Below are 16,322 nucleotides of genomic sequence, written 5' to 3'. Positions count from 1 at the left end.
GAAGGGGGGAAGTTGAGGAGAGAGAAAACAAAAGAAGAAGAAGGTATGACTCATACCTGGAGTCCCACCGCAGATAGACCTTCATCTTCTCCATCAGTTGCAGGTTTCTTTTTTTTCCGCCTCCAAGAGAGAAGGAGCCCTTGGTCGGTAGAACCCCCACGATTCCTTTTTTATTTTAATCCCTATTTCTGAATTTCCAGAATTACCCTCTTTCTCCTTCAATTCCTTTTAGTCCATATTGTACCTTGTCTTTCCAAGTATACCCCTGTACCCATACGTGACATCCTTTTGGAACTTAAATTGAATTTCAGTATTTACAGTTCTGCCATCATTGAAAAAAAAAAGGGAGATAATTACCATTCTGCCATTCTCCTTTAAGTTTCCATTTATTTACTATTTTGCCATTACTCTTTGAGCGCTGTTTTATTAATCATCACCATGGTAACTAATAATGAAGTTGTTCAACAGTTGAACTCTTATAAAGGAGAAACTAATATAAAAATTGATGCTCTCACTACCATCGTCACATCTCTTAAGACAATGATGGAATCTATGCAAGTATCTATGAGATCCATGCAAGTTTCTATTGATCGTTTGGTGGCAACAGATAAAGGAAAGAGTCCTGTTCAATCTGGGGATTCTTCCAACACCACTCCACAGGATCCATCAGTATCACTACCACCACCACCGCCACCACATCATACACCACCACCACCTCCTCCACCACTATATGGTACGGGTAAATATGATGATGAAGCAAAAAGAGCAGCAAGGTTGGATGTCCTTGATTTTTATGGAGACAACAATCCAAAATTGTGCCTTGACTGGATTCACAGCTTAGAGACATTCTTCAGATGGTATGGGTTAACTGAGGCCCAAAAGATCCTATTTGTAGAGGTTAAATTGAAAGGCACGGCCTGAGTCTGGTGGATCAAGCAACAACAACAGAACCGAACTCGAGGCATTGGCTTAGTCACTACTTGGGCAAAAATGCATGAAGTCATAAACCGAAGATTCTTACTTTCTGATTATAAGCAACGCATGCATGGATTTATTTCCTTGCTTTGGTTTCCTTTTATTGGTTGTTCCCTAGTTTAGGCTAGTTTCCATTTCAGTTAAGATTCTAATTCTATGTCTTTACTTTCCTATATATTGACTGTAACCGATGGACAAGGGGAGTGATTTTGACTTGTTGAATGAAGGTGTTGAGTTTGTGCACTAGTGAAGTGTGTGATTCCCCTCTTTCCTCCTCTCTACTTTGATTTCCCCTTTCTTCCCTAAGGTTCTCCATGAAATGGTGGGTGACCCAAGCGACGATGCCACTGGTAGAGACTATGCAAGGCAAAAGTTGATGTAGTTGGAATTGTGTGCTGAGAGGTCAATGCAGTAGGAGACTAATCAAGCGTACAACCCATCCACCACTTTACCACTACCAATTATATGATTCGTTACCAGGTCCTGAACAAGACTATGGGTAGGAAAGAATGTTACTTTGCAATTAAGATCTCTAATAATGCTACTAATGGAAAAAAGATTTGTAATAAACTTTGGGACATGCAAAACAGAAGACAGGGATTATAATGGACTGGGAGAGATGGAACCCTTTCCAGAGATAGGGGAAAGAGATCCATCTGCCACCTGGACATTTTGGTTACCTGACAGAGGAGAGTAAGCATCAAAGTGGTTAGGAGACCCTGTCATGTAGTCAGTGGCCCTTGACTCGATAATCCAAGAAGGGGATTCAATCGATGCACAATGGCCACCAAATGGAATACTTGTGTATGGTGCAAGATCAGAGGAAACTGGAAGAGAAGTAGCTGAAGTTGCAAAGGATGAAGCAGTTTCAAGCGTCATCAATTGGCGCAAGGTCTGTAGAACTTCATTGGAGACAGAGGAATCCATGGGAGTGTCCTCAGAAGCTTGATTCGCGATAGCGTTGGACCGTCCCTGTTCACGACTACGAGCATTGGTTGGTTTTCCATGTTACTTCTAGCACTTGTCCCTAGTGTGATGTTCCTTTCCACAGTAATCACACTTGACAACCTTCTTCTCTATGGGTGTAGGTGGAGTTTCTCTAGTTTGATTCCCTGAACCAGAGTAGTAGCAGAGCGATCCTGTGTAGTAGGGTAAAGCATAGCAATATGGCGAGTGTCCTCAGAACAAGGGCATAGGCTTGTTCCAAGGTGGGAAAGGGATCCCTACTCAGAATCTGAGCTCAAGTTTAATTAAACTCGGTATTGAGACCAACAAGGAATACATAAACACGAATCTTATCTTCTTTCTTTGCAGTAATAGCAATGTCAGCTTCGCATTAAGAATAGTATCATCATAAAAGTCTAACTCTTGCCACATACCTTTGAGGGTAAAATAATATTGGGAAAGAGAAAGTTCCTTCTGTTTGGTGTCATGGATACGTTTCCTCAGTTCATAACATTGGGCATCATTGCCCATTTAGGAATAAGTGTCCTTGGCAACCTTCTAGATTTTGGCAGCAGTATCCAGTAAGAGATAGCTTTGAGCAATAGTGGGATCAATGGAATTAATGAGGTAGGACATCATGAGTAAGTCGTATGTCTCCCATTTTACCTGGGTTTTGTCAACAGTAGTAGGCTTCTTTGTAGCATTAGTAATATAGTCTGACAAGCCACGAGCACCAATAGCCAAGTAACAGGAATGAGACCACAATAGATAGTTGCTCCCATCTGGTTTGATGGAGCTAGGGGGGATGTGAAGCATAGATGAAGAGGGCCCGTCAGATCCTGAAGATGTAGTAACACCAGACATAGCTACTGATTAGAACCAAAGGGTCTCAGACAATAGAATCAGATTCTTCAACAACTAAATAACAGATCCCTGGTACATCATCTCACAGATCGCTGGCTTAGGGAGGGTTGAGGGTTTCATGGCTTTGATACCATGTTAAATTGGGGAATTGAGCTTATGTCTCATAGAGACTAGCCCTCTTTATATATAATAGAGAGAAAGGAATATTCTAGAGAATATTACAATACCATAAACCATAACCCTAATGGACTCAAGGACCTGTTTGGTAGAACTCTAGAATACCCATAAACCCATTATTACAATAGGTACCAATACATTGAATAATTTGTTTGATGAAAAATTGGTTTGGTATTACCAATTTTTAAAATAAATTCTATAATGAGAGAGGGATCAGGCACTCAGATATATTGTTCAGACATATCGTGAAGGGGCCAGACTATCTTCAACAAGTATGACTCTGTTTCACATATTTGTCAAGATGAGATCGTTGATTAAATTGCTTGGGAGGGCGAAACCTGCTGAAGCTCTATGTCAGTTATATAGCCAACAAACAACGACAACAAGGGAAGGAGAGAAGATCAGTATGAAGCCAAGAGATTGAGTTCCATTGCGACATTTTGTCGAAAACCAAGAACGGAGTTCCATTAAGCTCATCTCTTTTCCCATAAAGAACCCAATAACCACAATCTCATTCATCTGTTAATCTGTATAGGATATTGAAACATTGAGTTTTGCTGGACTCTTTTCCTGGTGGAATTGAAGAGGGAAGGACCTCAGAACAAAAAGATTCTTCATTTGGATTCGGTTGAAGAGAACGCAAGATTTTGGAGAGGTGTTGATGTTCTTGTGTTTGATTGAGCTCAGTGGTGCACATGCTTGTGAATTCAAGCACGTAAGAGAACAAACACTTGGTTTGCTTGATTTACTGATTAGCTATTTCATAATTTCCATTCTTTAATGATCAAACTTTTAACATTAGCAATTGGGATTTTTGATGGAGGGAAATAAAATGTTCAGAGATGAACCCAATGGTTGCTTAAGAAGGGACTTACCACCTGGGCTAGATGGGTAGATCTAAACCTGGACCCTTGGCAAACCCAGGTCATTGTCAGAAGCGTCTCGCCTCACCATAACAGGTAAGAACCATCTATTAATTGATGATGCATGCAACAAAGGTATAGTGGCGATGACGATAGAGATAGGTAATGGCAGTGGGAATGATGACAGTGAGCACAGCTTCTACTCTCTCGACTGAGGCTTGTCGCAGAATTTGATGATGGAGGAAAGAACAGAGGACTGTGAGAACTTCTGCTCCGGCCTGCCCTCTCTCTCTCTCTCGCACACACACACACACAAACAAAATTGCAAATGAAGCGGATGAAACAAGGTGTTTCTAAAAATAATTGAAGCTACCTATTTACCCCTGATTTGAAGCAGTTACAAACACATGTTAATTAAAAGGTAAAATATATATATATATATATATATATAGTTTTTGGCTACAAATCACAGATAGCTCTTCACCTGTTTGTAATATGTGATTTATCTTAATTTATAATAAATAAAAATAGGTATCATAAATCATATTAAATACTTGTAAAATAGAAATAGGCCAGATAAATACAAATAGAAATCATACCAAAGACGGCCCAAGTTGACGGCTAGATTCAAAGTAATGTAAAAATCTCAAATCTGAAATAGAACCAAGGACAAGAAAACAGGAGAATTCTAAATTCAGTAGCTCAGAGCCTCAGATCAGGGAGATACCCTGGTCGAAAGTCAATAGTAGGGTAACCCTGGTTGAAGGTCAATAGTAGGTCTCCCGTTAATACCCCAAAGTCTCAATTTGGTCAACTAGTAAGGATTTCTGTTTCAGGTGATTAAAAAAAATTGACTTAAATAGACCAAAAGACGGGGGTGCGCAGGTAGTAATTTAAGCTTGAATAATGCAGATCAGAAAGAAAGATTACAGGAATATAGTAGTAGACTGAAGACTGAATGATTCAACTCAAAACACGGTGAAGAAAACTAAAGAATGATAATATCAGTCAATTAGAAATCAAATCAGAACCTTGTAGCATAAAATAGAGCATAAGAGAGAAAAGAAGGATGTGTAACCTCTCTCGGGTTTGGTTATCTCACCCACACTGTTTCTCACATCATTGCCCATAGGCAACTCAGCAACACGCATTACTCAAATCTTGTCTGGCTATGGAGTCTTACAAAGTATTTATAGCGATGAAACAAAACTCCTATTCTAATTGAAATCATACTCTTGATGCAGATTCATCACCAAAATAGGCTTATTTTATTAGGAATAAGCTTAGGGTTAGGTTCCATATATGTTGGGCATTTGATGAGTGTGATAGGACACTTTTATGGGTCTAAACTGGGGCTATTAAGGTTGCATATGGGATCAACTAGTTTGTTTTCTTTTTAGTTGAGTTCAATTTAATTTGTTAGTCTTTGATATTTCTTAGGAGCTAAGTTAGTATTTGAATCAAGTCATTAGCTTCCTCTCTTTGTTTGTTTCTATTTCTAGTTTTTAGAAACTTATGTAATAGGAAATCAATTGTGGGGTTTCCTATTTTGGAACCTTCCAATTGCTAGGCTCTATTCCCTCCCCCCGTATCACTATTAATACAAAGCAATGAGGCTCCCATAGCTGAACGATTTGAAGAAAACAATTGCTATAGCTGCTGCTGCCTTCTCCATGGAGATTTGTCTTGTGTTTGATCAAGACTGATGGAACTGGTGTTTGATTCAGTTGACTCTCTGCGGTTTGAAGCCCGAGAGGTCCTCTTCCTTTGCTTATGTTCTTCTTCTTCTCTCAACTACACAGAGTGCTACTGATCTGCTCAAGTTCTAACAAGTATGAAATTCAGTTTTTTCCTCTCAGTTCTGCCCAGAAAATTGTAGATTCTGTGAGCAATATTCAGAACTTCCCCAAAGCTAAACAGCCATCAGGTTTGGCTGAATTTTGGATCGAAGTTAGGCAGTACCTAGGTGGGAACTCGACCCAAAGGGGTGTCTTTTCTGTCCAGGGGTTTGACAGATATTATAAATCTCTCTAATTTTATCTTCTAGTGACCTATTCTGCTCGGATTTGAAATCGATAGACCTGCCTATATTTCTGTTGGTTTCTTTGGGTGGTGGACCATGTTATCAACTGGGATTAGGCCTCTTAGAGTCCCTGTTAAGGCCCCATCATCTCTTGTTAGTTCTTTTCATAGATTCTTAAGAATTCTCTAATTGGTAGGCTGTTACAGACTTGGTTTTCCTTTTTAATTCTGATTTCCTTTGTGTTGCTGTCCTATTTTGGATATTGATTTTTCTTCGAGAGTATCTTGCGACATTGGGATTAGGCTTTACTTGTCAGCATAGTTTTACATCAAGTGGTATTAGAGCACATAGTTGTCACGGCGTCAAATCGATCCAAGGCGGTGGAGGGGTGGTTAATCGATTTGGCGACGAGTCGCCCGTTATGACGTTGCCATGGCGGTCAAATCGCCCATGTGTCATTTTTTATTTTCTCTATTTTATAAAGTTATTTAGCATTGTTAGAAGCCTACAATATATAAAACCAACATTAAACAACATCAAATCATCAAAAATCAACATAGCCATATCATGTCATCAAAAATCAACATGAATTATTGACTTGTACAATTATACATCAAGTCATCAAAAATCACTAGTTCAATTAAGTTTTTAGTACTGGATGGTGCTTATGAATAACCAAAAAGGGTCCTGTTACAGTCAAACACAATTTACCCATCTGGTCCAATTTGGTTTTAAAACCATGATGGGATCACAGGCTGTCCATAGTTGATTCAATGTAAAAAAGATCGAGTTATGGGTCCCCCCTGCCCATTCCTTTTTTTTTTTTTCCAGATCCTTAACAATTCTTTTTAAGTGTCACAGCACAGCCTATTTGAGTTACCCAACGATCAAACTGGGACTTGGCCCCTGAACTAAGTCGATTACAGGTTGAGGTTTTCATGTTTGATAACTTTGGCCATGTCATCTTTCATGTACAACCTATTTCATGTGTGAGTGACCTCTTCTAATCCCATGTGAATTTTGATTTGATTCTCCTTTTATTTTTTGTGTTCAAAGAAAAAAAAAGAGGTGAAGAAGAGTCGAACAAACCAGAGGGAGAGGCAAGGAACTAAGGAAGAGGGGGAAGAAGATTAGAAGAAGAGAAGAGACTGACTAGTAGCAGAAAAAGGGGAAAAAAAAGAGGTGAAGAAGAGTCGAACAAACCAGACTACCGGAGGCAAGGAAGAAGAAGATTAGAAGAATAGAAGAAGAGACAAAGAGAAGAAGAGAAGACTAGCAGAGCCAGAGACTGAATCACTGAATAGTAGCAGAAAAAGGAAAAAAAAAAAGAGGTGAAGAAAAGTCGAACATAACAGAAAATAGAGGCAAGGATTCATACCTATTTTTGCCGGAGCACGAAAGCAGGAATCGCCGGAGCAAGAGCAGAACTCTTCGTCTCTTCGGTCTTCGCCTTCAGACTTAGGGTTGAACTGTTGAGGTCTTACCATTAAAGAGAGTCGCGAGTTGAGACTTAGTCTATTAGGGATTTAGGTCGTAATTTACATTTTTGTTTTTTGGTGCAACTTAATTTACACTTTTAGTATAAGGGACTTATCCCATGTAGCATTGATTTTTACACTTCAATTACACCAGCCAATCATATTGTTAGAAAGAGAATCAATATTAATAACTAACAATAATAACTTAAAAAAACAAAACAAAACGGTGACTAATTAATGTACAAAACATAATAAATCGTCGCCAAGGATGATTTGGCGACACCATACGGTCCTTGGCGGTTGATTAATGAGACTGACCCTAATCAGTCCATCAATTTGCCACTCTCCAAAACGCCGAGACGCCTAATCGCCGCCTTGGCGATGTCGTGACAACTATATTAAAGCATGGCAGAGAACAACCCTGAAAGACTATCAGAGCTGAACATGGCCAAAAGTGAAATAAGTCCCCGTAGATTTTGATTATATTTTTAAGATGTTGATGCAACTAAATCAAAGTATGGTGCAAATAGATGAACGATGAGCTGGAATGCAATGACAGGTTGGTGTCCAAGAATCATTAACAATACCTATAACACCTCTATGGGAAGTGAGGATACCTCTATTCAGACCGAAAGAACTTGAAGTCAAGGTTCCCATTGAAGAGATAGTTCTTGAATATTCAAAGATAGAAGGTCAAGAGATAGCAGATTCACACTGAAGAGTTCTATGTTGAAGAGAACAGAGTAGACAATATTGAAGTCGTGGACGATGAGGTAGTGGTTGAGAGCATTCCACAACAAATATTTGTGATTCATGATGAAAAGGAAGAGTTTGTTCCTCCAATCCTTAATGAGAAGGTTACCAACGTTGATGACTCTATGCATACGACATTCACGGTTGGTATCGATTCAGTGGTCAAGCATACAGAGTTCGTTATGCCATCATGGTTCTTCGAAGAGAAAGCTCCACACCTTGAAAACTACATTCCACAAGTCTACAAGCAACCAAAATTCTATTTGGGAATGGTTACATCTGCAACTCACATGTTGTTTTCCTCTAATCACTACAAAATTTGAGGGCGACTTTATTTCAAGATGGGGAGAGTCAATGCAGATTCATTACCAAAATAGACTTGTTTAATTAGGAATAAGCCTAGAGTTGGGAACCATACACGTTGGCCTTTGATCCCATGTGTTTTGAGTATAATAAGCCACTTTTATGGGGCCTAAACTGGGGCTATTAAGGTCGCATACAGGATTAACTAGTTTGTTTCATTTTTCATTAGTTTCTTTTTTAGTTGGGTTCGATTTAAGTTGTTATTCTTTGGTATTTCGTAGGAGCTAAGTTAATGTTTGAGTCAAGTCATTAGTGTCATTTTTTAATTTAGTTCTATTTTCAGTTTTTAGAAACTCATGCAATAGGCAATCAATTGTGGGGTTTCCTATTTTGGAACCCTCCAATCTCCCCCAGTATTACTACTAATACAAAGCAATGAGGCTCCCATAACTGAACAATTTGAAGAAAACAATTGTTGTAGCCGTTGCTGTCTTCTCCATGGAGATTTGTCTTGTGTTTGATCAAGACTGATGGAACTGGTGTTTGATCCAGTTGATGCTTGCGGTGTAAGCCCGAGCAGTCCTCTTCCTTTGCTTATCTTCTTCTTCTTCTCTCAACTACATAGAGTGCTACTGATCTACTCAAGTTCTAACATGTATTAAATTCAGTTTTTTCCTCTCAATTCTGCCCAGAAAATTGCAGATTCTATGTGTAATTTTTAAAACTTGCCGAGACCTAAACAACCATCAGTTTGGCTGAATTTTGGATCGAAGTTAGGCCCTACCTAGGGGGAACTAGACCCAAAAGGGGAGCCTTTTCTGTCCAGGGGTTTGAGTGATATTAGAAATCTCCCTAATTTTATCTTCTAGTGACCTATTCTTCCCAGATTTGGAATCGATAGACCTGCCTTAATTTCTGTTGGTTTTTTTGGGTGTTGGACCATATTATCAACTGGGATTAGGCCTCTTACAGTCCCTGTTAAGGCCCCATCATCTATTGTTAGTTCTGTTCACAGATTCTTGAGAGTTTTGTAATCGTTAGTCTGTTACCCAGACTTGGTTTTCCTTTTTAATCCTAATTTTCTTTGTTTTTCTGTTTTTCTTTGGATACTGGTTGTTCTTTGAGAGTATCCTGTAGCTTTGGGATTAGACTTGACTTCTCAACAAAGTTCTACATTATCGCCTATGATGATTAGGAGTAATGTTATTAGCTAATTAGCTAATTCAACTTAAACTGAAATGCCATAGGTAGAACTTGGAATGAAATAAAGTAAATAAAACACCAATACCAAGCTCCCATGAGCTAGACAACTCATCCAAAACAGATCCATATTAGACCTCAGTTCTAGCTGTTGTTGCTTTGTGATTCTTACGGTTGTACTTTAAGCCCAAGAGCTTTTCTATGTCAGCTATCTCATTTTCTGTGATGCAAGCTGCTTATTAGATATTCTTAGGTGGATCTTATGTTGAGGATCCACTAGTAACCGGGTTCTATAATCGGCATTACTGCTCAATCTCTACGAAAGCTGTGGAATGGTGGTGATCCATAGTAAACAATTTCAGTTTACACCTCTGGAGAAGCCAAACAATTTTTCATAATGATGTTGAGAATCTGAGTTACTGATTAAAATAACATGCAGAACTCCCCATCCATGATCCACCCCCGGCGTCCTGTGTTCAGGTAAATGAATATGAAAAAAGAAACAAAACCTCGTTAGTCGTTACCTTCTGTCCTGCGTTCAGGTAAATGAATATGAAAAAAGAAACAAAACCTCGTTAGTCGTTACATTCTGATTAAAGATTCTAGGGAAAAGCAGGTCTTTCATACATCTTTGGTGCTACTCTTGTCTCATGTCTCTATTGGCACCAAAGTGGGGTTGTTGATGGACATCCAATTACATGATTTAGTTGGCGTTGATTAGTTTGGGTTAGACTGCAGCTTGGGCAAGGGATGGGTTTGGCAATTGTGAAGTTTCAATATGGCCAAGCCCAATGCCCAGCCCAATGTAGTTACAAAATTTTGAGCCTGGATATCCCCTGGGTGGGACTATGTTGCGCCCCTTGTATGGATGATTGCAACATACTTCATGGAGTCCATACCATTTGGCCTGCTTATTCATGAGGTCCTACTGGTGTATGCATTTAGAATTTCATGTGGAAAAGTTAAGGGGATTAATTGGAGATTTTTTTTTGCACTAATGATCCATTAAAGGAGCTCCTCTGGTAAAGATGTTGTACTGGTGATTCGTACAGTATGCATATTTCTAAATCCAGAGTTTTGAACTGGGATTCCAGTCAGTATAGACAGAAGGAAAGTTAACTTTGCAAGGCTTGTGGTGTTTGCTGAAGTATCTGCCGGCATGTGACTTTTGTTGAAAGGGGAAAATGTTTTAGATCTGCTTTTCAGAAGCCCCTATTCTTCTTCTTCAATTAAAAACTGTGATGTGGTATTATGAAATAGTAGCCTCCTCCCCATAAATATATATGCTACCTTCCACCATCTGGTCCATGACAATAAGTGGACGAGAACCGTCTTTCTTCTAATCAAAGTTAATTATAAAACTCTGCTTTTTTCCACCTTTCTTCTGAACAAAGTTAATTATATACCCTGAAATAGTTGCTTTGGTGACATAACTGATGCATATTGATTGATTTTCCACCATCTGGCCCACGACAGAAGAGATGAGAACTGTCTGTTGACTCTGTCCACCTTATCTCTGCTCGCAGTTAATGATAAAATGCAGAGCTGTTTATCCTCACTTCTCTGAAGTTAGTGCTAAAACTCTGATGTAGTTGATTTGATGATGTGACATTGGCTAATGTAAGCTCGAATCACAAGTGATCCCATCCAGGCAGGATCTTTACGAAATTCAATAAAAATCAAATTCTGGGACCAATAGAATGGATAAAACAGAAAATAGAGAATGAAGGGAAGGATGGGATAGGGGAATAGGTTGGGTCGAGCATCTCACTCTTCCCTAGGGCATCTCACCCACAGCTATCTCAATTGACTACAATTCTTTGTTCATTCAAATCTGAAATTCTGAGTACAAGAGCTCCTCTTTAAATAGAGGGCAGAAACTATGCTATTAGCTGTCACATTAGAACTAGGAGTTGTACTCCTACCAGGACTAACATTAGAAACCTATACAAATAGGTAACTGAGTGTTTACTAACTAATAGCCACTTATGGGCTTGATTACAAGTAAATCGATGGCCACTAATGGGCCTTATTGAATTATAAATCAATGGGCCCAATGGGCCTTTATGAACTAATGACTAAATTAAATTAACACTTAAGTGGACTGACTTAACATAAGTGGATCGATGGGCCCATCTTGCTGGTCTGTGGGCCTTTAATAGATGGAGATCGAATCAGCCTTAAGGCTGGTTCGATGGCTGCTTGGCTGGATCTCCCTCCTGCAATAGTGTAGCCCATGATGGGGATCTACATCATTGGCAAAGTGATTGAATTGAATTTTCTGTGTACTGATGACCCTCTATGCAGTTCACATGATAGCAACTTTGGATTTCTTTACCCTTGCTTCTGCCACCATTATATGGCATATGGTATCTGTTTTTGAAATGATGGGTTGTACTAAGTCTCATCATGTTTTTTTAATAGTGTCAGATACTAAGATGGTTACAAGGACTTGAACATTGATGCTGAAATATTAGAAAAAATGGGCTTATTTTAATGGATAAGCCTTGGTCTGGATTTTATACATGTTAGGCCTTTGTCCAATGGCTTATCATTGTAATTAACCATTTTTAATGGGCTTAAAATAAGGTCAGACTTGGGATACAAGATTTGCTTTTTAGTTTGTTTAAGTTGGGAGTCCTAGTCAGAATAGGAGTTGTTTTAATCCTTTTATTGGTCATATATATATATATATATATATATTTGTATCCAGCCATTTAGGTGCACGAATTTATGACAAAGATATTCAGTTTTCTGAATTTTTGCTTTGTAGATTCAGTGATGTTAATGAGTGGATTCCAATTGAAAGTAAGGTGGATTCTGTTCACTTTTTTTATTCCTGTTAGATTTCAAAACCACACAGGTGAGGTGGATTCTTGCCTCATTATCCTATTATCCTATCTTTTCTTCTATCTTTCTATTTCTTCTCTATCACCCAAGTAATTTCAGGTCAGATTTTTTAACTCTTTTCCTGTGTTACTACTGTTATACTACAATTTCAGTTTCAGGTTTGCTTCAAGTTAAGTTCTAGTTGTTGAATTTGGTTGCTGACTTCCCATAATTGATTTCAAAATTATGTCATTATTCTTTGATTTCAGTTCTGTCTCAAAACCCTAAACCTCTAACTGAATTCTAGTTTCCTAGTTCAAGTCAAATTCTGTTATTCTCAATGCTGATTTATTCCGCCGAGTCTGGTATCAGTTTAATGCTAAATCCTCTGTTTTGAATCCCAAATTTAACTATTTTCTAGGGATTTAGAAAACCTAATGACAGTAGGATTATTCTATAACTCCAGATCCAACCAGCAATGAATCAAAATTTCTATTTTTCTGATTCTAGTTCGTATTTATCCCATTTAATTTTCCTTGGTATCAGAGTTATAGAGGACTGCATTGACATCACTTTTTCAATGAGACAGGTTTGAGAATTGCTGATTTTGTTCTTCTTATACACGTGAAGCCAAAGCTTCATCGCAGGAAGGATTTTGATCACGTAGTGTTGATTCTGTGTCGCTTCCAAACTTGAGGACAAGTTTTGTCAACAGGGAATGAATTGATGCTGATTTTAGTGGAAATAAGTCTTGTGTTGAGTTTTATACATGTTAGGCCGTTGGTCCAATGGGTTTTCATTGTAATAAACCACTTTATGGGCCTGAAATAAGGGTAGGAGTAAGGAATACGGGTTTACTTATATTTTTATTTAAGTTGGGAGTCCTATTTAGAATAAGAGTTGTTCCAGGTATTTTATTGGTCAGTTAATTAGCTAGTTTGATTACTAGATGGTTTAGCTATTTCTAGTCATATTAGGGGAGTACACAAATATATGAAGTAAAGGTATTCAGTTTTCTGAATTTTGGCCTTTTAGATTTAACTTACTGCTGTGAATTCAGTGCTGTTACTTGGTGGATTCCAAGTGAAAACTAAGGTGGATTCATTAGCCGAGGGAGTGGATTCTCTTCACTGGTTTTTATGGATTCCAAAACCTGTTACTTTTAATTTTGATTTATTTGGCTGAATCTGATCTCAGTTTAGTGCTAAATCTACTGTTCTGAATCCCGAATTTTACTCTGTTCTGAATACCTGGAAAATCCTAATCGATTATGCAGATTTTTGTTTCTTAGTGACAGTTGGATTGTTCCATAACTCCAGATCCAACCATAAAAATTAGATCAAACTTTGCAGGTCCTATCTCGCTGTTAAAGTGACCTTTGATTACAGTTTCGGCTAATCAGAACTGTTTTGCTCTAGTTTCTAATTTTTTTTTTTTTCTGGTTCTAGTTCTTATTTCCTGCGATCCTGTTGAGCGAATCTCCCAATGGCTTTCCCTGGTACATTATTAGTCTTCAGAAGACATATTATGTTAGATTCCTTTCTGTTTCACCAGCTACAATATGAGCTTCATATTCAGAGTTTGTGCAATAAGCTTGTCCTCTTTTAGCTCCACTGCTCCACCTGCGTTCATTATTTTGACAAACCAACAGTAAGTCTTATTGGACTTGCATGATAGATTATCAACAACCGGGTGTGTAATACGAGGAACTGAGGATGACAGATGGTAGGTGCCCAGATGTTAGGCCCCATCAGGTGTTGTTTCCTGCCCCAGAGATTTCTTAGGTCTGAATGACTTTTTTTAATTGTATTGAAAAGAACAAAATCATTCATCTTCCCCCCACCCCCACCCTACAAAAAGAACAGATAGTCCACAATAATCAACACGTCAGTGGAATTACCAAGCCAAGTGATGGTTTTTTGTCTCGGAGATCTCAGCAGATCTCTCAACATGTCGGAGTGGAGGCGATCTTAGCTTCTAGAGATACTCTGGCATCTCAGTTATCCAGGCCATACTGGATAGTATAGCTAAGCAGTGTATTCATCCTTCATAACTTCATTTATTTATACAGTACTTTGATGTGATGATTCTGGAAGCAAACTCTCTCTTTTGCTCAATGTTGCTAGTTTCGTACCCTTCAAACTTTTGGGTGAACTTGTTTTTCACTTGGAGTGTATATTATCATGATGTGGATCATCTAGTTGGATTATGACAATGCCATTCATGATGGTTGCTGATGCTACCTTTTCCTTTTTATTGCTTCAACGGGATCACACCTTGTACCAAGTTCAAGTTCTTCTATTTTTTCCCCCTTCCAAGGTCCAATTTTAGCTGACACTTGTCTATAATTTGTGCAGGGGACAGAGTTGTAAGTTCAGTTACAGTTAGACATGCTGAATATATTTTGGTGTCAGCTGTTTGGTTTTGAACGTTTGACCAACTTCTACCATCTGTGTTGGAGATGCTGCAGCAGGGTAACGCCGCCTGCTTGGGAGCTTCAGTAAACACCAAAAGACATACTACCAAATGTGGTCTCTGATCAACAATGGTGTGCTTGAAGGCTTGTTGGAATTTATTTATTTATTTTTTCGGCTGAACAGAGGAGTTATTGACCAGCTCAACAGGGTATGAGGAAGGCCCGGAACCTTTTACCCACAAAAGCTATGATCATGTTTTCCAGGCATTAAAAGCCTTTTTTTTTTCCTTCGGTTAGATGGTCCATTTCTGTGATAAGCCCTCGGTTGCATTTATTTTGTGGTTTATCTATTATAGATATTCAGGTTGGTAAGTGCAACGAGTTAACAAATGGTTTCATGAATTATTTAGTCACAGACCAACAATTACATAGCATCCTGTTAGTCCATGTTTAGACCTCAATCATGGTTTCATTCTGCAAATATAATTGTAAAATACTAGGCCAGGTGTGCAATGACAGAAATATCAAAATGTCTCAGTTGTCTGCCTGAGGTTATCAGGTATATGGGTTCTCTGCGGTTGTAAGGTGATGGTTTGTCCCGAAACATATGCTGCTTGGTTTATCAGAATTTTTGTTTTAATTTTTAATTTTTTATTTAATTTATTTTATTTTATTTTATTATTATTATTTTTTAATAGCTTGCAACACTTTGAATGGCGAGGAAGATATGGCTCTTTTTTTCTTTTTGTATGTTGGTGGTTTTCCTTTTGTCCTTTAATTGTTGGGGTACTTTTGTTGTACCTCACCTGAAGTTTATTCTGCAAACCACGTACAAAAAATGAGACTGCCAATTTTGAGGATATGCAGGTATGGAAATTACGTCAATATCTTTGATGAACTTAATGGGTGACGAGGAAAAACAAAAGGAGCCATGCTGCAACTCCAGGGATGAGGGCAACTCTTCCAGTTACGTGTAAAACTCAGAAGTTATTTTTCCTGGTAGGAACATGGCATTGCATTGTGGCAGGAAAATCAAATGGCTGATCATCTCACCAACCCAACCATGCCGGTGGAGTCTAATATTCTGGACGTGTAAAGTTGTAGAGAAACAATCAATTACACTTTCACTAGTACTGTTCTTACGTTTACTTTTCTCGACTCAGAATTAACAATAAGAATGGCTTCTGCTTAGACACCATCAGTTACGTTTTCACAAGGGACAACATCATCACCACTTAATTATTCATCATGTCAAAAGACTCAAAACTTGTCTCTTTTTCGTCCAATTTTTCTTATTTGTTGAAGAAAACAAAACATTAATTATCATACCTTATGGCAACTGTATAAATTGTAATTATATAATTAAATAAGAATAGCATCAAACCAAAGTCAAAACAAGTCAGAGATTGGCAGTGTATCTTCTATGCTAAGGGTGTGATGCTTATATAGCATATAGGGGATTTCTTAGGAAATGACCAAGTTAGATTAAGCAAAAT

The 16,322-nt window shown here is 38.3% G+C and overlaps 1 protein-coding gene across 2 annotated transcripts in view; it reads left to right on the top strand.

Annotated features, from left to right (window-relative positions):
* LOC122074917 (pentatricopeptide repeat-containing protein At2g17670) overlaps positions 1 to 15,513 on the top strand; it is a 21,697-nt gene extending 6,184 nt beyond the window's left edge. For both annotated transcript variants that reach the window (XM_042639916.1, XM_042639915.1), the window contains one exon: positions 14,768 to 15,513. In XM_042639916.1, the coding sequence (XP_042495850.1) occupies positions 14,768 to 14,782 (15 nt within the window). In that variant the 3' untranslated portion in view covers positions 14,783 to 15,513. The remainder of the gene's footprint in view (positions 1 to 14,767) is intronic.
* The last annotated feature ends 809 nt before the right edge of the window (positions 15,514 to 16,322 follow it).

Source organism: Macadamia integrifolia, chromosome 3 (genome assembly GCF_013358625.1).
Source record: "Macadamia integrifolia cultivar HAES 741 chromosome 3, SCU_Mint_v3, whole genome shotgun sequence".
Classification (NCBI taxonomy): Eukaryota; Viridiplantae; Streptophyta; class Magnoliopsida; order Proteales; family Proteaceae; genus Macadamia; species Macadamia integrifolia.
This window is presented reverse-complemented; position numbering and strand designations above follow the sequence as displayed.